General features: G+C 49.3%; 1 protein-coding gene across 1 annotated transcript; it reads right to left on the reverse strand.

Moving 5' to 3' along the window:
- Positions 1–412: 412 nt before the first annotated feature.
- On the reverse strand, positions 413–13,672 carry NGDN (neuroguidin). The gene is made up of 11 exons (XM_033170519.1): positions 13,569–13,672; positions 10,888–10,947; positions 10,715–10,786; positions 9,543–9,680; positions 7,088–7,172; positions 6,924–6,976; positions 4,935–5,058; positions 4,445–4,613; positions 2,305–2,461; positions 1,190–1,253; positions 413–552 (listed from the first exon to the last, which is right to left on the reverse strand). The coding sequence occupies exons 1-11, from the start codon at positions 13,617–13,619 to the stop codon at positions 533–535; spliced, it is 993 nt and encodes a 330-aa protein (XP_033026410.1). The 5' UTR covers positions 13,620–13,672; the 3' UTR covers positions 413–532.
- Positions 13,673–21,491: the final 7,819 nt, after the last annotated feature.

Here is a 21,491-nt window from a genome sequence, read left to right on the forward strand (position 1 = left end):
CCCAGTTTTCAAAGGGAAAAAACAGACCAAGTTTCTAGAATATGAGGAGAAACGAAAACACTATTTTTATTTATTGCATCTATACCCCACCTATTTTTCTCCGAGGTGTATACATCGTTCTTCTCCCCCCTCATTTAATCCCAACAACCCTGTGAGGTAGGGCTGGGCTGAGAGGCAGTGACTGGCCCCAAGGCCCACCCATTGAAGCTTCATGGCTGAACCGTGGGTCTCCCAAAACCCTAGTAGTGTGACACACTAACCAATGCACCATACTGCCTCCCTGCTTCTCCTGTTTTGTGCGAGACAAACCAGCCTGCTCCCAGCTTTCTTTCTGATCCTTCCGCCCCACGGAAACGTTCCTGCAGGTGCCCACCCTCCCTTTACAAGATGGAAAGGAAAACACAACAAATCTTTTTTTTGACAGGGAAAAGAGAAACGAGCGCTTGAACTTTATTGTTACCAAATCTAACGGATGTGAAAAATCCCGAGATATTGGGGTTTGCAGAGATCGGTCCCAAGTACTGTGAGGGGGTTATCGCCTCTTGCGGAAACCTGGGGTGGGGTGGAACGAGGAAGAGAAAGAGAGAGAAAAAAAGAGCGAGTTAGTATAGAGGAGAGGAGAGGATTTCGCATGTGTACATGGGTTATATCATGCAGCTAGACCTCTGTGAGGAACTGTCATCAAGAAGGATGATGTGGGGTGAGGGGGGGAAGGCTCAGGTGCTACAGAACAGCTTCCAGAAAAGTTTTTTTTGTACCCTCCAGGTACAAATTTTACCAACCTGCCTTTTGTCTGCCCACATCAAGCAGCATGCGTTTAAAGCAGTACCCCCAGCACATTATAAACAGTTAAGGCTTCCCCCAGAGACTCCTGGGAATTGTAGTTTGTTAAGGGCGCTGAGGGTCGCTGGGAAACCCCTACTTCCCCCTGCTCCACAGAGCTACAATACCCAGAGTTCCCCGGAAAGAGGGACTGAACGTTGAAGCACGCTGGGAATTGTAGTTCCGGGAAAGGAATAATTCTCAACACGCATGAGAAACAACATTTCCCAGGAGTCCTTCAGGGAAATCTCTGGCTGCCCAAGAGTGGTATCATAGAGCTTTAAGTGTAGGGTTCGATAGGGCCTCTGTGCGGACGAGGGCGAGCTGAGGTTCGCCAGGAAAACCAGAATATTTTGATGGCACTTACCTCTTTTCTGCTTTCCTCGTTTCATGCCGACCTTTTTCTTCTTCTTCCTCTGGGGGCCCGAATCCTGAGAGGCAGGAATGTGAGGAAAGAAAACATGAAAACCTTACATGGGACTGCAGGCTGTCATCGAACGGCCTTTCAAATCGCATCTTCTGAGGTGCAGCCAGAGATTTTTGAACTGGCTGTTGGCTGCTAAAGCAGACAGTCAAGTGACCCCCTTGCTTTGGGGTTCACCGAGCCAAATGTCATTTGAAAAGTGAACGGCGGGAACATTTTATGGCGCCACCTCTCCAGCAACGAGCGGGACAGGACACTGGTTCCACCTCCAGGACGCAGGGCAAAGCAGCATGATACTGCTTTGTTATTTACAACTAATCCAGAATGCGGCTGCTAGACTGGTGACTGGCCGCCGAGACCATATACCAGACTTACATTGGCTCCCAGTAAGTTTCTGAGCACAATTCAAAGTGTTGGTGCTGACCTTTAAAGCCCTAAACGGCCTTGGCCCAGCATACCTGAAGGAGCGTCTCCACCCCCATCGTTCAGCCCGGACACTGAGGTCCAGCGCCGAGGGCCTTCTGGCGGTTCCCTCCCTGCGAGAAGCGAAAATACAGGGAACCAAGCACAGGGCCTTCTCGGTAGTGGCACCCGCCCTGTGGAACGCCCTCGCACCAGATGTCAAGGAAATAAAACAACTACCTGACTTTTAGAAGACACCTGAAGGCAGCCCTGTTTAGGGAAGTTTTTAATGTTTGATGTTTTATCGTATTTTTAACATTTTGCTGGAAGCCTCTCAAGAGTGGCTGGGGTTTAAATATTATTATTACTATTACTATTATTATTTGTGAGTTGTTAGGAGGGTCCTATTCGCTTCTCCGAGCTACAATTCCCAGAGTTCCCACACTCGGAATGCATCAAAAATTTCCCCATGGGAATCAATGGAAACCGTCGATCCGCTATGCAAAACACTCGCACGATGAACAATTTCCAGGGAACGCACCGAGTTCGGGAAGCGGGACTTGCATGAATACCTTCCAAATTTCTACTTTGTGCGATTCAGGCAAGAGCCACCCGCCCACCCACTAACAGCTGGCCGCATCCACCAAAAGGCTCACCTCTCCCAATGGGGCTGCTGCCCCCGTCAACGCGGTGATGTCCCCGAAGTGGGTGAGGGAGCTGAGCTGCGAGCCCAGGTCCCCCACTCGTCTGCGGCGCGCCTTCTCCTTCCGGGTCACGTTGAGACGGACCATCATGCTCTCCTCGTAGTTTGTCCTGCAGAACGAAGCCACGGGGAAAATTGTTACCAAAACTCAAGGCGAGCGGCTTTAGCGGGTACGCTGCCTCTGAACGTGGCAGCTCCACCAGCCGCTGTGGCCGGTACCAATAGAAAAATCTCTTTTGGACACACACATCCCGCCCCTCATTTGAACATGAAGATCATCTTCCTGGCAGGAGAAGAAGAAGAAGAGTCTGGATTTGCTTTCCCGCTTTATCACTACCCGAAGGAGTCTCAAAGCGGCTAACATTCTCCTTTCCCTTCCTCCCCCACAACAAACACTCTGTGAGGTGAGTGGGGCTGAGAGACTTCAGAGAAGTGTGACTAGCCCAAGGTCACCCAGCAGCTGCATGTGGAGGAGCGGAGGCACGAACCCGGTTCACCCGATTACGAGTCTATCACTCTTAACCACTACAGCTCAGAGGCGGGACCAGTTGCCGTGGGAAGCACAAGCCTCTCCCCCGATACAGATATCCAGAGACCCTTTGAGGGGGCACTTCTGGCAGTTCCCAGCACCCCTGAGGTTCGGTCGGCCTTCACGAGGGATTGCGCCTTTAGTGCCCTGCGGAACTCCCTGCCACTAGGGGGTTTGGCAGGAATCAACCCTGCCTACTTTCAGACGTCTTCTGAAAACTACTTCAAAATGTGGGGGTTTTTTTCTGCAGCCAGAAGCTACGGAGGCTCAAACTCCAGAATCCCTGCACTCAACAGGGGCTGGACTACACTGGCTAACAAGACCCCCGGGTCCTACGCTTCTAAAGGCAGCCTCTTCAAGAAAGAAAAAAAAGAGACTGTATAAATTTAATTTAAGTTGAATTTTTGTAACCTCACAGAAGATTATTTGTATATGGTTTTATTTTTGTCGAATTAAGAGTGTGTATATTATTTACGTTATTCGTGAATCTAAATAAATTTTGGGGAGGGGGGAGAGCGGGAAAAAGAAAGGCAGCCTCTCCAACCTTCCAGAACAGCCTGTCTTTTGTAGGTATGGCGTGGAGCCCGGAAGCTCGATCTCCCAGCACGCTCCACCCTTTGCTTGAAACCAGCCCCCAGAATCCCTTAAAACACCCATGCACTGCTCCGAGAAAACCCACAACCCTCAGACATTTGCTGGGGGTGGGAAGGGAAGACCCAGGAAAAGTGCGGAAATTAGGCACCGTGTGGAGGAAGTGAACAGGGAGAAAATTCTCTTTTCATACCAGAATCCCATGGGAGACGGCAGGGTTAAACTATGGAATTCGCCTCCACAAGATTTAGCAGCGTCCAAATGGGCTATTTCCTACCACCGCTGTGCCTCAAAATACAGTGGTACCTTGGTTTGCAACCGCTTTGGATTACAACCATTTTGGATTACAACCACGTCAAACCCAGAAGTGTGTGTCCTTTTTTTGGATTACAAGCCATTTTTTTTAATTACAACCCATTTTTTTGGGAGGCCCCACTGGCGAAAGCGCGCCTTTGGTTACAACCTGTTTTGGTTTACAACCGGACCTCCGGAATTGATTATGTGGTGTAGCAGTTAAGAGCGGTAGGCTTGTAATCTGGTGAACCGGGTTCGCGTCCCCGCTCCTCCACATGCAGCTGCTGGGTGACCTTGGGCTAGTCACACTTTTCTGAAGTCTCTCAGCCCCACTCACCTCACAGAGTGTTTGTTGTGGGGGAGGAAGGGAAAGGAGAATGTTAGCCGCCTTGAGACTCCTTCGGGTAGTGATAAAGCGGGATATCAAATCCAAACTCTTCTTAAACCAAGGCACCACTGTAATAGTTCTTGGGATTCTCAAGTGAGGACAGCACATTTGCGCTGGTTGTGGGTTTCCCATATCGCTGGGCCACGGTGAGAACAGGTTTCTGGACTAGACAGGCCTTGGCTTCACCCAGCCCCAGAGCTCTTCCTGGCTTCTCACAGCCCTTCCACTTGCAAAGACGCCCTCGACTTCTGCCCCTCTCTTCCCTGTGATTCCCTACCCCTCCAAACTAACCGGTGCTCATCCTCTCGGCTCTGCCGGCTGGCATGAGAATAGCGCCCTTCCCGGACCTCCTCCGGGGCATCCGAGTATTGCTCCTTCAGCTCCCGGATGATGGAGCTGCTGAGTGCTCGCTTTTTGGCCTGCTCCAGAAGCTTCTTCTCCCTCTCGGCTTCCGTTTCATCTGAGGCAAAGAGAAGCAACAGTCTGACACGGTACCTGCAAGCTAAAAGGGAAAAAACCGAGCCGGCGCTCGGTGGGAGCGGCACACGCAGCCTCACTCACTCAGCGCGCTTATTCAGTGTTCCCCGGACTCTCGCCTGGTGCCCTCCAGAACTTGGCACCCCGGCGCCCCGCACCACTAGCGTCTATGGGTAAAACAGCCCTGCAGCTGCTCAATCGCAGCCACTTCTGGGTGGGGTAAGGGCAAATCTGCCAGCACCGCATCCCTGCTCCTGTCAGCAATGCCAGGCCAACCCTCCTCCACCTAAATTATCCTGCATACCATAATGTACAGGAACCAAGCGGGGCGGGACGTATTTCCTGCTCCCTCCTTTAGACGCCCCTTTCCCAGAATTCTTTGCGCCACCAGCGGCTTCTCCATCTTCGCTCTCCTCCGAGTCGTCGAGCTGCGGAGAGAACAGAGGAAAATCACAAGGATCAAGCATTTTTAAAGTTATTATATGCCCTCTGACAGGACACCCGGTTCATAGCTGTCAACTTTCCCCTTTTCTTGCGAGGAATCCTATTCAGAATAAGGGAATTTCCCTTTTAAAAAAGGGAAAAGTTGACAGCTATGCCCCGGTTGGTTCCAAGCCAAGGCGAGGCCCCAACCATTTCGCGATGCTCACATTTGTTTGCCGGGATTCTTCCTGTTTTAAAATAAAAGTTTGGTTTCTGGCATTCTTGAACACTTAGGCTTAGCCTGGTCCACTGAAGCGTTATAAAAATCTTTATTTATATGGTGTGTATCTTGCATCTGCTGGGGAGGCACTGTACAGATGTAAGAAGGAGAGCAGGACACAATCATTCGATGCCCAGTGTCTCACAATCTGAAACAGCATTCTCCAAATGTCGGATGAAACCCTCTTCATTCCAAGCCGGCATGGCCAATGACCAGGGATGATGGAGGCTGCAGTCCAACAACATGTGGAATCCAAGGTGGGCAGGCCTGATCTTGTTGTTGTTGTTCAGTCGTTCAGTCGTGTCCGACTCTTCGTGACCCCATGGACCAGAGCACGCCAGGCACCCCTATCCTTCACTGCCTCTCGCAGTTTGGCCAAACTCATGTTAGTCGCTTCGAGAACACTGTCCAACCATCTCGTCCTCTGTCGTCCCCTTCTCCTTGTGCCCTCCATCTTTCCCAACATCAGGGTCTTTTCTAGGGAGTCTTCTCTTCTCATGAGGTGGCCAAAGTACTGGAGCCTCAACTTCAGGATCTGTCCTTCCAGTGAACACTCAGGGCTGATTTCTTTACGGATGGATAAGTTTGATCTTTTTTCAGTCCATGGGACTCTCAAGAGTCTCCTCCAGCGCCATAATTCAAAAGCATAAATTCTTTGGCGATCGTCTTTATGGTCCAGCTCTCACTTCCATACATCACTACTGGGAAAACCATAGCTTTAACTATATGGAACTTTGTCGGCAAGGTGATGTCTCTGCTTTTTAAGATGCTGTCTAGGTTTGTCATTGATCTTAAAATACATCAACCCCTCCCCCCTCAAAAGACAAAATGGAGCTTGAAGGAGGTGGGAAAGTTTTTCACAGGCCAGAGAGTAAGAGAGAAGAAGAGTGCCAACAAATACAAGGATTAATATAGGAACAGGAAAGAGAAAATAAACAAACATATAATGAAGCTTTTAAGTAGTTTTTTTAAAAAGTGAAGTTCAGTCAGAGCATGAGACTCTTAATCTCAGGGTTGTGGGTTCGAGTCCCACATTAGGCAAAATACCTGGACCTCGTGGTCCCTCCCAACTCTTACAACTACGATTCTATGAATTGAGACAAGGCACACCTTAACCAGTTGGAAATCTTGAAGTTTGTCACATTTTCCTAAGGACTCATTTAAAAGTGATGCAGAAACGCACACATTAAAATCAGCAACGATGTAAGAAGAAATTGATTTTTTAAAAAAATTCCTTAATTCTAAACTAAGAACAAAAAAAAAACAACCCTGCTAAATTACAGAAAAACTTTACTCAGGTGTAAAGTCCCATGGTAGACAAATGTGCCTGGCAAAAGTACTGTGTTTGGTTGACGTCAGAAAATAGAGAGGCAAGCTCTCATGCTCCCCGAAAAGGAAACTCCAGAGAAATGGTGCCACCACTGATAAGGCTCTGCCAAACAACATGCCCCGAACAGGCCCTTTTATTTTGTGTATCTAAAATGAGAAGGACATTCCACTCCAGACCAATGCCAGCCCACCGCTACCTCTGGCAAACCCAGAAGCCCTTGCTCCTGAACCAAAGCCACTCCCAGCACCCGTTTGTCATACCTTGCTCACGAGGTTGCCAGGATTCGGTTTGAACCGCAGCGGGTCGTTTTCGCCTGCAAAGAAAGCAGCGTCCCAGGAGTGTGAATTAGGCCGCACCCTCGGAAAAGTCCCAGGATTGCCTCCCTCCCCCCCACTCTGAAGCTGGAAATGTCCGCATGTCTCACCCAGTGCCCCTGTGACGGCCGCCTTCACAAGTTTGTCCACCTGGTACTTCAACTTCTGGTCAATGGGACGCATCTTCTCCAAGACCTGCCAAGATGTCAAGGACAGGGAGGGGTCAGCCTTCAGCCTTATCCAGAGACACAATTTGTCCAGCTCGGCCGTGGGAACAGAGAGTGTCAAATATACAAAGAGTCACCCTTAATCTGGAGATACTGGTGACCGAAGAAGGGGTGTTCCACGCAGAACAAGCGTCTTAACACTGCGCTGCAGACCCTACAACTCGGCCATGCAGGTGAAAAGACCAACAGGTATCCTGCATGCAGGTAAGATTGAGGCACTGTTAGCGGGAGGGTCCCTAGACTGGATGGGTGGGAGGTCGCCTGCTCCTGATGGGGCTACGCAGCTTGGGGGTACTTCCGGGTCCACTGCTGTCACCTGAGGCTGAGGTGGCCTAAGTGCCTTCCATTGGCTTCGGCTGGTGGCCCAGCTGGGCCCTTCCTCTGGGCAAGGATGTTGATGATTTATTTATTCATTTATTCATTCATTCATTCCCTGCCCTGGGTTTCCCAAGCCACTCTGGGAGGCTTCCAACAGAATATTAAAAAAACAACCATCTATTAAACATTAAAAGCTTCCCTAAACAGGGCTGCCTTCAGATGTTTCTAAAAGTCTGGTAGTTGTTTTTCTCTTTGACATCTGATGGGAGGGCGTTCCACAGGGCGGGTGCCACTACCGAGAAGGCCCTCTGCCTGGTTCCCTGTAACTTGGCTTCTCGCTGCGAGGGAACCGCCAAAAGGCCCTCAGAGCTGGACCTCAGTGTCCGGGCAGAACGATGGGGGTGGAGACGCTCCTTCAGGTATACTGGGCCGAGGCCGTTTAGGGCTTTCAAGGTCAGCACCAACACTTTGAATTGTGCTCGGAAATGTACTGGGAGCCAATGCAGGTCTTTCAAGGATAAGATAGCTTAACTTCTGCCGTCTACGCTCTGATAACCTCCAGGCTAGATTACTGCAATGTGTTATACATGGAGCTGCCTCTGATGACGGTTCGGAAATAATAATAATAATAATAATAATAATAATAATAATAATAATAATTTATTTCTACCCTGCCCATCTGGCTGGGTTTCCCTAGCCACTGTGGGCGGTTTTCAACAGAACATTAAAAACAGAATAAAATTTCAAACATTCAAAACTTCCCTAACAGGGCTGCCATCAGATGTCTTCTAAAAGTCGGATAGTTGTGTATTTCCTTGACATCTGACGGGAGGGCATTCCACAGGGTGGGCAGAAGGCCCTCTGCCTGGAAACTTCAACTAGTGCAGAATTCCGCGACCAGGTTGCTCACCGAGGCAAGACAATCCTGGGTCGACTGCCCTGGCTACCGATTAGTTTCCGGGCCCAATTCAAAGTGCTGGTTTTGACCGATAAAGCCTTCAACGGCTCAGCACTGCAATGCCTCAAGGACCACCTCTCCTCATAGGAACCAACCCAGACCCTGCGGTCAGCATCTGAGGCCCTTCGTCATGTGCCTCATCCATGAGAGGTTTGGAAGGCGGCAACACGAGAAAGGGCCTGTTCTGTGGTGGCTCCCCGTTTGCGGAATGCTCTCCCCAGGTACCTTAATTACATCTCTATAGGCACCAGTCTAAAGCATTCCTCTTCCCGGAAGCCTTTAAAAGTGGGTGGGATGTTTCTAATGCACCGTATTTTTCGCTCCATAAGACGCACCTAGTTTTTAGAAGAGGAAAGCCCTGTTTTTTTTGAGGATCAGCTCAAAGTGGTGCAGCTTTTTTGCAAAGGGAAAAGCCCTGTTTTTTTGAGGATCAGCTGAAAAGTGGTGCAGCTTTTTTGCGCAAAGGGAAAAGCCCTGCTTTTTTGATGATCAGCTGAAAAGTGGTGCAGCTTTTTTGCAAAAAGGAAAAGCCCCCTTTTTATGGGGTCCAACTCACAGTTCTGCAGCTTCTAGTCCTCCAGCCATTTCTACAGTTTCCAGACAGATAATCTAATCAGCCAGTCACATGTCGCTGGGGAAACAAACAGCCTCCCTCTGCATTCAACAATGGAGGCCTGGGCAAGCGGGCGGGGCTGGAAAGGGAGCCTTATCTCTCTCCAGATCACTTGCTGAACGGCTTCCTTTCAACACCCCCTTCTCTCTTTGTAAAAAAAAGAGCCCGATCTGCTTTTGGCCCCTAGGCAATCCGGCTCCAGGAACCATGCATTCGCTCCATAAGACGCACAGACATTTCCCCTTACTTTTTAGGAGGAAAAAAGTGTGTCTTATGGAGCGAAAAATACGGTATTTCTTGTTTTCTATGTGGCCTTTTTAATTATCTGTCTTGTTCTTGGCTTTAAGATGTTTCGGGTTGCCCCGGGCAAAACAAAGCAACTAACCAATTCAGAAAGGAATCATCAGTGCAAAAATTCCCCCTATTCCAGGCCTCCTCCCCACTCCTACCGTTCTGGTTTCCACTAAGCGCAGTAAGGCCGGGTTGTCAGCCATGGAGTTCCCCGAAGTTTTTTCCAGGATCAGGTGAGAGAGGTCTTGGAGATAGAGGAGGAGGAGCTGGTCTTTCACTTCCAAGAAACTGAGGCCCTGGGAGTGAGAAAGAGTAAGGGATGGTTTTGGAAGCGCATGGGAAATCTGGTGTGGCACAGTCTGGATTCTGGCAATGACCAACAAAAAAGCTAATGCATAGAGTTCATTCACACAGAGATATCAAGGAAAAACACACGTTATTCAATCTGGTTTGACTTGGTTAAATATATAAATGGGGGAGCAGAGGGCCCCCCCCCAATACAACAGCAAGAGAAATTATGGGACATTTTTAACCGGAAAGAAAGACTTGAAGTCAGAGATCAGTGGCCAGTATCTTGGGAATTCAATAGTATTTTCTTTAAGACAGCCTTCTCCCATGCAGGTGCCCCCTCCCAGATGTTTTGGACTACAACTCCCATCATTCCTCGTGAGAGGCAATGATGGCTGAGACAGGTGGAAGTTGCGAGTCCCGTAATACTCATTTCGTACATGTAAGAAACCAACCTTTGGAACTCCCTGCCTATTGATTCCAGACAGGGGCCTTTCCTGTACTGTTTTCAGCACTTGCTAAAAACATTTTTTAGGCAAGGCTATCCAGACATGCAGAATGTTGATGTGTATTTTACCGCAATTTGCCTTTCCATTGAAAATTGATTCTGATTATTTCTTGACTGTTTTATCATCTTTAAACTGAAATTTTCATTTTTATTCTTTCTGTAAAAGGCTTTGAGGTGCTTGCAAAAAATAATAATCAAGCGGTATATGATTGTTTTTGAAATAAAATTAAGTAGAAAAGTTTTCTCCATATAAACAGGCAGCTTGTTATTTATATATCAAAGCAGTGCATCATAAAATCATTCAAACTTCAGAATTATAAAACCTGGGGGAAGGCTCCCTTAGCTGAACGCTCTGGGGGTTGATGCCTGCCCCAAAGCCTAAGCACAGTAACGGGAAGGGCACTCTTCACGTGCTCAGAGGCGCCTGCCTTTTTGGTTTCACATTACCAAACCAAGAAATAGAGCAGTCACAGAGAAGCCAGGGCCAGGTGCGAATTAGGCTCCCCACCCCAAATTCCTCCAAGAACAACTCACCTTCTCGGTGGCGTAGGCCCCTGCCCGAACCTTCTGCGCCAGAGTCTGTACATGATGGGTCACCGCGACCACCTGTACCCCAGCAAGAGGCAAAATAAGAAAGACAGTGAAGCTTAAAGAGGGATCAGAGATGGGATGCCTGCCGCGAAAGGGAAGAGGAAGGTGTCCCTCACCTGGTCTTGGAGGGATTTCAAGAGGCCGAGGGCTGCCGGCAGATCTGCTTCCACTCTCTCCTGGAGCAAGAAGGAAAACAGAAAGGGGGAGAAATTTTCAAAATATGCACCTCACCCCTCCCAAAGCAAGGGGGGAAGCAGCATCTCAGATCCAATCTTCCCAACCTGCTCAAACCACCCTCAGAAGTCAAGGGAATAAACCTGACATTCAGAAAATACCTGAAGGCAGCCCTGTTTAGGGAAGTTTTTTAACTGTGATATTTTAAATGTATTTTAATGTTTGGTGGAAGCCACCCAGAGTGGCTGGGGAGACCCAGCCAGATGGGCGGGGTACAAATAAATTATTATTATTATTATTATTATTATTATTATTATTATGACTCAAACTGGCCATAAAAATGGTGAACAACCCCAAAATGCACTGCCACAGCTTTTACCGAACCAGAAAGCCCTCCAGGTGGAAAGACAAATACCACCAGGAACAGTCAACCTTCAGGAACGATGGAGGTCTTGATCCAAAATCTCTGGAGCACAGAAGGTTGTGCTTCTCTCCCCCATCAACCTCCCCACGCTCCATACCCTGCTGCTCCCAACACCAAAATGCACAATTTCCTCATATAAAAGGCCTCTTTGTTAGAACCTCACCCCAAAATCCCTTGGAAAAGCATATCCGGCCACTGTCACCCACACCATGGCCACATCTGGACAAGGTCCCCATCCACACAATGCTTTTAAATCGCTTGTGTAATTTGTTAAGGGTGCTGTGAGGGGTATGGGGACTTCCAATTCTCCTCAAAGAGCTACAATTCCCAGAGTTATTTCAGGGGAAACAGTGAACGGCTATTTAAAGAGGAGCCATCGTCCTTTAAATGTGTGGTGTGAACTTGGCCTAGATTAATGCAACACGTTCCATACCTTAAAAAACAGTTCTGAAACCATTCTGAAATGGTTCTAAAAATAATATATAGTTGCAAACGCTTGGCAATCATTTAAATGATTTCTACGTAATTTTACACACATTCAAATATATAAAAGGATGTCATATAGAGGAGGGAGAAAGGTTGTTTTCTGCTGCTCCAGAGAAGCGGACACGGGGCAATGGATTCAAACTACAAGAAAGAAGATTCCACCTAAACATTAGGAAGAACTTCCTGACAGTAAGAGCTGTTCGACGGTGGAATTTGCTGCCAAGGAGTGTGGTGGAGTCTCCTTCTTTGGAGGTCTTTAAGCGGAGGCTTGACAGCCATCTGTCAGGAATGCTTTGATGGTGTTTCCTGCTTGGCAGGGGGGTTGGACTAGATGGCCCCTGTGGTCTCTTCCAACTCTATGATTCTATGATTCTACATACAATTTATTTACCAAGCAAAACTTAATTATATCAGTTACAGGTAGGTAGCCATGTTGGTCTGCCATAGTCAAAACAAAATAAAATAAAAAATTCCTTCCAGTAGCACCTTAGAGACCAACTAAGTTTGTTCTTGGTATGAGCTTTCGTGTGCATGCACACTTCACACGAAAGCTCATACCAAGAACAAACTTAGTTGGTCTCTCAGGTGCTACTGGAAAGAATTTTTTTATTTTATTTTGTTTTAATTATATCAATTCAACCAAACTATATTTTGAATCCCAAAGTCACACTACAACATCTTAGCACCCCTGATTTTGGGAAGCTGAAATTCTACAAGCCCCAGTAAAGCATGCACAGAGTTGCACTGCTCATTTCTAAAGTGAGAGGTACAGAAGTTTTGGTTTTTTTAAATTACGTTTGCTATTTAGTTACTAACCAACAAAATTAGCTTTAAGCAGGTTACTTACATGTTATTATCACACCTATATAACCTTCAACATAATCCTTAGGATTCCAAATCCTTCATTTAAAAAAAATAACGAAAAAAATAAGGAACTTGGATGCACTTTTTTTTTAAACACACACACAAACGCCATTTCTACTTCCGTAGAGATAAATCAAATGAGAACCCTAATGAAAAATGTTTTTAAAAGGCAGGACAGAAGAAATAAAGAAGAGAAAACTGGACTCATTCTAGCCTACGGGATACCCTAATCTCCTCCATCCTAGAAGCCCCATTTGTTGGGATCAGCAGTTGGTATTGGCTTAAACCCTGCATGGCATTCTTTAATCAAAAGCATCTGTAAACCACTCTTTTAATATTTAAAATCTCTAAGAGGAGCTACTAAGGTACAACACTGAAAAATAAAACCATCATAAAATCAAGAGCTACGGCATAAAGACCGACAAGAAGAGCGTTGTAAAAATAGGAAATAACAACATTTTAAATATATATATATATATATATATATATATATATATATATATATATATTTGTGGGGGAGGGTGTGTGTCTGTAAATCGTTTGTTTTGTTCTTGTTCTTACTGCGTATTTTGCGTATTTTCATTTTGTATTTTTATGCTGTGAGCCACCCCGAGATATCCGGTATACAAACTTAATAAACAAACAAATAAACGCGCAAACGATAAACAACAGGGTTCAATAATCTTATGGGGCTGGGCAAAAAGAAAAGGAAAGTTACACGTTGGCATCATGAAGCAACTGAGCTGGTGTAAATTCAGGATCGTGCCTGCATTAACTCAGAGATCAAAGCAAGGCCCTCTGCACGTGCTCAAGGACACCCTCGCCTCGATCGCCCTCTTCCCTTCTTACCCCCAGGTCCAGAGAAGCAGGCGGCCCAGGCTGACTCTCCGCCATGTCCATCGCTCCTACTCCCACGTGGAAAGGAAGGAGCCTCTAATCATCTGGGGTGGAACACCCCGCCTTCTTTGAGGGCGCGGACCAATCAAAACGCAACCACCTCCTCGGTCCGCGAGAGTTCGGGCCAATGGCCGGAAGGCTTCCGCCCCGCAGGAGCCTCTTCCAGCCAATCGCGGGGAGGAGGACTAATTTCAAGGCGGAGCCGCGGTGTGCGTGTGTGAGAGTTCCTCGTCGACTTCCGCCTCTTTACAAATTGGAACGCCCCGTTGCTATAGAAATAACCAATAGCGCCCGAAAGGCCGCCTCCTGCGGGGAAGGTTTGGCCAATGAGGTGACAAGGTTGGGCCTCTTGGGCAACGCTGGCCAATCAGAGGCACGGAGAGGGGGTTTGCGATGCGAAACAGAGAAAGGATGTGTGAGCCGAATATACTATTGAAGCGGGGCGGGGGAGGAGAAGGAGGCGGGGATTCAGATCGTAACAGCCAATTGGAGCTTGAAACCCGCCCCGCGGGAAACACGTAGCCCAATCAGCGGGACCTTCTCCAATTTACAACTCCAATTCATAAAAGAGATTTGCGTTGAGAATCAGGGCGGTTAGAACGCCCGTGTTTTGCTGGGGTTGGGCTAGATGCGCCTTGGGTGTCCCAAGTCTACAATACCATGAGGGTCGTGCAGTCCTCTGGAGGTCCGCCAAAACTCTAGCCTAAGAATTACTGTATTCTTTTTAATACTGTATTTTAATACTGTTTGAAATGGGAACCTGTGTCGCTTTTAGCACGCTGGGCTGGATTTGTTCAGTTGTTGCTTTTATTTGGGCGGGGGGGGATGTCTTCAAAATAAGTTTTCGAATGTTTCTTTCTTTTTTCAAGAGCTACGGTAAAAACCAACCAACCAACCAGTAAGATGCAACACATAGGAAATGGACGGTAAGAATGTGAACTTTTGCAGGTGGGACCTCACTGCGACACTCTGCTTTTCGGAGTGCAGTGCTCCTGGTCTGGGTTCCAGCTGCCAGCCGGCTTGGCCCCTTCCCAGTTTGCTCCATTTGGTTCTCCTCTTCTTTTTGTTCCCCCGGCCCCACCCCACTTTTTAGGATCCCCCCATGTTTTTTGGGTGGGGGGCGGCAGTGGAGAGAGAGCTTATCTCTTGGGCTCTGTGGTGTCCTCAGTGAATTGCCTGGCAGAGCTGTTCAGAGTGGTAAATCAACTGGCTCAGACCATCAATGGGCAGGGAGTTCCAAAGTACAATGAAGAACTGGTTCCTTCCGTGTGCAGAACGGGTGTCTTGCAAACGTGCCATTGCCGCAGATCTGAGTTCTCTCTTGATTGTTGGATTCCGTGTATCGTGAGAGGCAATGGAGTGGCCTCAGGGGGGTGAAATCAGACTGCTGCATTAGCAGCACTGAAGTGACCTGGGCAATGTGCATGGAGGTCCGGGGCTGCCAAGACGACAAGATTCCTTCCCTGCCCCCCTTGGCCTGGCTGATGTGGTCCAAGAAAAGCAGAGCAATACATTTGGCACCAGCTTGGCTGCAGGAGTTGCTGGAACAAGGTATACCTGGTGGCATCCAACCATCTTAGGGACTCCACTCCGGTTTTGTGTAGGGTTTACTCCAGAGCTTTCCTTCTCCTAGATGGGCTGCCTTCCCACCCCCGTCTGCCCCTCTCTGTTGATACAGAACCGCGACCAGTATAGTCACATGTTTGTTGCATATGTCAGGTGAAGACGCGGCCGATCATTCGTCAACAGCAAAGGTAATAGAAATGACTTTTTAAGGAGTGACACTTATTGCAGCATGAGCTTTCGTGGACCGGAGCTCATTTCACCCAACTGCAGCCTTACAGCAAAGAACGCCATGCAGGGTTTAATCCATTGCCAACTACTGTTCTGTTTCATTAGCACAGGCAATTGAGCTCTATCCAGCCCCCAAATTTTATATATTCGCAAGTCTTCGCTCACCATTTATTACTGGCGAGACATTTTTATTCCGCCCTTCAAGTGAGGTGGCATCTGTGATGCGCGCCTTCTGCGCCCCATTTGACTTCACAACCACCCTGTGCCCGACAAGAACAAACACAGCGATTCTGTTCTTTTGTTTTATCTCGGTCTGGAAAAACGCACCACCCACAGACCTCTTTTGACCCCTTGACTGGAGCAAGTGAACAACCATTTTTTGCGCTTAGGAACTCTGGGATAATTACAGCATAGTGGGACCCTGGTCTGTTGTATGTTTAGCACGCAATGTTTAAATCTAGGGCCCAGCTGGCAGCGCAACTGGTCCTCGGTGCCAGGCCTGCAGCCGCGAGGACAATGGGCAGGTAGCACCCGAAGGCCCAGCTGAGAATGCGCCTGGCAAGGGCTGAGGGTGTGGAGACCCCCATCTCTGGCAGAGTCTCCTCTGGAGCAACCAGCGAGTGATGTCACCCCCACCCTCAGCATGGCAGCTAGTGAAAAGTCAGAGAGAGAGAGACAATGGGATGCCAGGCATTCCTTCCCCTCACCTCCTGCTTCCAGGAATCTGCATTGCTATTGTTCGAATGCTAAATTTGCTGCCAAGAACCCCAGTCCCCCCTCTCCTTTCCCAGCTGTTCATATCCCCCACCCCCCACTGCCTTTGTGTCGATGTCCCCCTCTTGCGCCTTTCCGGAGGCTGCTTGTGCACTCTACATTTAAACCACACACACCCCCAAAATAAATACAATAACGGGAACTGTAGTTTCCCCCCTCGCAGAACTGGTTTGCACACAGAGCCCAGTCCTCGCCCTGAAACTACCCCCCCCCCGCACGTTTTGGCTCATTCTTCGATGGATTTATCATTGCCAATAATAAGTCACTTGTTTAGTTGCTTGCTGAATACGACGTCTCCAAGTGTCTTGCAAAATGTTAAGAGCATTAAGCATAACCTAAAATCCGGGGTGGGGCGGTGGGGTGGGGAGCATAGCTGTCAGCTTTTCCCTTTTCTTGCGAGGAATCCTATTTGGAATAAGGGAATTTCCCTTTAAAAAGGGGGAAAGTTGACAGCTATGGTGGGGAGGAAAAAGAAAGCGAACCTTAGAGGCCAAATCCAATGAAACAGCAGCAGGCTTGATTTAAAAATAAATAAATGTCCCCACCTTCCGTTTGGCTGTTTCGCCCTTTTCATGGGTTTAGCCTCCTACATGAAAAATAAAAATGGCGACCGTGCATTAAAAAAGGGAGAGGGGTTTCCAAAGTGGAAGCAAAGTTTGAGAGAGGGGGGGATCAGAGCATTCACAGAGGGTTAACCTTGTCGCTGTTTCAGCTCTCTGCTCCTATAATATGCAGCGACGCAACGCCAGTGATTGAGAACCTTAATAAACCGCTGATAGATGGGTGGAAGCTGCAAGTATTTACACTCTCGTCCTTTATCCTCGGGTATCACAGCCACCCCCATTTAGGGTCCCCGCAATATTTCATTATCTCTCGACCAACCGTCCCGCGTCGGCCACCCCCGATATTCCTCCTTCCCTCTGGCCGTTTATTCCCCCCCCCCATTCTTTCCTCCCCCCTGAGCTCCCCCATAACTTGGCTCCCTCCCAGCAAATAACATCATCCCTTCGGCCAACCAGAAGATGACATTACTGCCGTTCGCAACCCCGGCGTGCTTTATCTGCTTGATATTTTCGAAACAATCACGCCAGGGCTAAAAAGAGGCGAATGACGGTCGCATACGCCTTGTACCAGTTTAGACAGACATATGTCTTGTCCCCCCAAAAGAAGCCCTGGGGAGCATCCTCCTGGTCCTTTCTGCCGGGCCCTTCTGCAGGCAAAGCAGCTGTTCTCCCCCAGAGCCATTACCCAACTCGGGAGGTTGCTGTGGGTACTGTTGGGTTACATCTTTCAGCTGGTGCCACCTGGATTTCATGGGCTGATCTGTGGTCAGGGTGGTAGAGAGATGGTGGTGCTGCGTGGGCGATGCCCCGCTGCATGGCGGGGAGATGGGCCGAGGCGGCTCGCGACCCTGTCCAGACCCTGGGATTGTTGCGTGAGGCCCTCCTCTCCATGCCCCTCCGTGAGAGGTCTGGAGGGTGGCAACCAGAGCCTCTGCCCCACTGAGCTGCCGGTCTTCAGACTCTCCACCAAACTGGCTTTCTCCCTCGTGGCAGCTTTCTTAAGGGATTGTGTCCCCAAGGAGACCCGCCTGGTGCCAACCTTGCCATCGTTTTGCCACCAGGCAAAGACTTAAAACAGGAATATGCTCTCCTACGGCTAAATCTGCCTGTAATAACTTTTACATGGTTTTTATTTCACGGTTTTAAAAAAAAAACCTTTGGTTGCAAATCGCTTTGGGACTTTGTTGAGTGGAAAGCGACACCAGTTGGCTGGGGTTTGCAAGATGGGGAAGCGCAAGATGACAGCCAGTGTGGTGTAGTGGTTAAGAGCGGTAGACTCGTAATCTGGGGAACCGGGTTCGTGTCTCCGCTCCTCCACATGCAGCTGCTGGGTGACCTTGGGCTAGTCACACTTTTCTGAAGTCTCTCAGCCCCACTCACCTCACAGAGTGTTTGTTGCGGGGGGAAGAAGGGAAAGGAGATTGTTGGCCGCTTTGAGACTCCTTTGGGTAGTGATAAAGCGGGATATCAAATCCAAACTCTCCTTCCCTTCTTCTTGCAGGTTTCCCACCAAAGCAACTGCCTGGCCACTGTGAAAACAGGATGCTGCCCTAGAGGTGCCATTAGCCCGATCCCACCAGCTCCTCTTAATGTTCCTACGATGTGCATAAACCTTACGAGCCCATTCCTGTTTTCGCTTTGCGGGCGGATTCATTGGCGGGTACCTAAGTTGCTTCCTGCCCGCGAACGTAACCCAGATGCATTTTAGCATGGTCTGTGCTGGCTGGAGGGCACAAGGAGAAGGGGACGACAGAGGATGAGATGGTTGGACAGTGTTCTCGAAACTACTAACATGAGTTTGGCCAAACTGCGAGAGGCAGTGAAGGATAGGCGTGCCTGGCATGCTCTGGTCCATGGGGTCACAAAGAGTCGGACACGACTGAACGACAACAACGTGCTGGCTCTGTTGACATCCACACATGCTCCGAGTGTTAGCCTTGTCTTGGCCGCCATGCCGCACGGGTGACACAGTTGTGCGATGGTGCGCCGCTCCCTCCCGCTGACCTCTCGATCTTTTCCTGTCCTGTCGAGGCCTCTGCTCTATCCTGGCTCGGGAACAATAGCCAGGCGCATAGTGCCAGGGCGCGCCAGGAATCCCATTGTCTTCTCTCCAGCCCACGTTTAGCCTTTGTTTCACCTGCCTATTGTTTTCGAAGGCGGAGGGGGGCATCTTGCCAGGGCTGCCCCCCTCTTCCCCATCCCTCCCCTTAGCTGGGGACTCCCTTAAGCTGGTTCATTTTTCTTTTCTTTTTTATTTTGCATGGCTTTCGTGCCAATTACATTCCCAGCTGGGCTCCTGGAACAACCTTTCCTATTACCCTCGCAGCTGGAATTCTGGCTCCAAAAAGTCATCAGTGCCCATCAGGCAGGGGAGAGAAATGGCTCATTTGGGGGGAAGCCGGGAAAATTGGCTTGTCGGAAGTGTGAGCGTGTGTTACAGACTGCTGAGTCCTGCGCTCAGATTTCAAAATGGGGACTGTGGGGCCTAGTGGTCTGAGCAGGGTGTGCGAGGAGCGCTGAAGGCTAGGACTTCAGGGGTCTGCCGGAAGAAAATTGGCGTGCCTAAGGGTAAAGGACGGGGGTCAGGAGCCAGGACTCCTGGGTCCTTTCCTCTCTCTTCTCTGACGGAACCAGCAAAGCCTGAAGAGCAGGTTCAGGAGGCGAGACGATTGGGCAGCAGGCCTTGTGGTTAGAGAAAGCTTGTGCCGATTCCTGCTTTTTTTAGCTCAGCTTGGGATGGCGATGCGAATTCCGGAGATAAATTTTGCGGTTCAGGGCTGTGCTTCTCAAGCTCCCCTGCCGTCCGTGGGTCACTTGACAATGACATATTCCTGCCTGTTGTGGCAACTGAATTGCTAGGCCCCCAAACGACTTCTAATTGCGCCTTTATGGTCAGCTGAGCGATGCTCATGCGTCACTGGTGTTCAGGGCGCACGGAGATGGAGCCTTCATCCTGGTTAGGAGCCAGGGTGACAGGGTAGCCAGGTGTAGTGGTTAGAGGAGGAAAGGCACACCCCAACACAAAAACACAATTTTCAGAAACGGAAGACGTAAGAAGCAGGGCCAGTTCTTCAGAGTTGTCCGGCGTCTCCCGCTTCTGCGAAGGAAGCTGAGGTGGCCGGGGCTGCATGGAAAAAGGGAGCACATTGCAGAGGCTAAATTTGTGCCGTGCATTATTAGGACAGACAATGGACACATGGGAGCGGGGGGGGGGGTGCCAGGCGAGAGACAAAGAAGGGAGCAGGTGCGAGGGGGAGGCCGGAGCCAATTCATAATCCGGGGCAGGGCACAGCGCCAGCGAATGGGGGGCACCGTGCCAGGAGCTGCCACCTTCCGGCCATTAACTCCATGCAGGCCTCCCTTCGGCCTTGTCTGTGGGCATTTTCCGCCCTCCTGGCTTTTTGCTTTTTGCCTCCTTCCCTGCCATCTCTCGTTTCTGCCTTCCAGGGCATGGCCTGCCCCCCCCCCACCATGCGGCATTCCCTCCCCAAATGTCAGGCCTTCGCCTCCCCTCTGCGCTGGCCGCCGGTCCCGCCTGGCCGTCACTCGATCTGGCGGGTGACGTCCGCCGATGGCCCCCCTTGGCCCAGAACAAAAGGCAGGAATGGCATTGAGGCAGCGTGACCTTCTCGGCCGGCTCCTCTGGCGGCCCTTATATAGCAACCTCGCCACAAAGGCTCCTTATTATAGCCCCTCGTCGGGGAGACGGGAATAGAACCCAGGAGTCCTGCCTCCCGGCATGCCCTGGTCTCGATCCAGCGCCTCGGCTCTCCTCGAGGCCTGGGGACAAAGGAGTCCAGGGTCCCAGCCTTCCCTTCGGCTAGGCTATGGAAAAACCCAGATTCAGGCTCAAAGATGGGCTAAAAGGCCTAGGCCTTTTGGGGGGGGCGGTTGCGATGAAAAGCAGCTTTTGTGTTTTCAAACTTCTCACGTTGTTTAAAAAGCAAGAAAAGGGGAACAAAAAGCCCAGGCTCGGAAGCTCTTGTGCGTGCGGCCTCACGTGGTGGCAAATTGGCAAAGGAAAGCCACTCTGTGCATGCTCAGAGGTACACTCGCCTTGACTTTCGAGAACGGAGTCCTGGTGGTTTGAAATTGGCTCTGCAGCTAAGGGAAGTCTGGGCTTAGCATAGATCCCATGCTTTCCTCACAACCCTGCAAATTCCGGATCCAAATTTTGAAATCTAAATCTTGTTGGGGGGCGGGGAGGATGGAGAAGATTGTCAGTTCTGTTATTACTGTTTATATGCCATTACAGTGCAGCTCTAGATAGTTTTTGCAATGGTTTTCAAGCCCTTCCAGAGAGCAAGTGGATTTCTCAGGAAAATGGAAAAGACTTGGTTAAAACCTCTTTGCTGGGGTAAAAGACATCTATAGTTTGCTGGCTGTTAGCCCTCTCCCCTCGAAAGAAAAGCCTCCTTCCTAGTATTAAAAAAATGCCTGCAGCTCTCCACATAATTGCTTAGCTGGGGTATTGCCTATGTAGCCTACTGTTCTGAGGGGTTTTGTACCGTTTGAGAGATCACCCTCTTAACTTACATAAGTTTAAACAGGTTCATGTTTTTGCCTCGGGGCAATCGAACTATGAATCGAAAGACAACCAGAATGTGGTTTGGCTGTCAGCTGGACTTTTTGAGTTTCGTATACCTAAACTTTCTCCACCTGAGTGGAAAAAAAAGAGGAAAAGGCGAGTTTGTCCATTCACGCAAACAACCCTCTGCTGCAGACTGAATGTGTGGCATTGCAC

Source organism: Lacerta agilis, chromosome 14 (genome assembly GCF_009819535.1).
Source record: "Lacerta agilis isolate rLacAgi1 chromosome 14, rLacAgi1.pri, whole genome shotgun sequence".
Lineage (NCBI taxonomy): Eukaryota > Metazoa > Chordata > Lepidosauria > Squamata > Lacertidae > Lacerta > Lacerta agilis.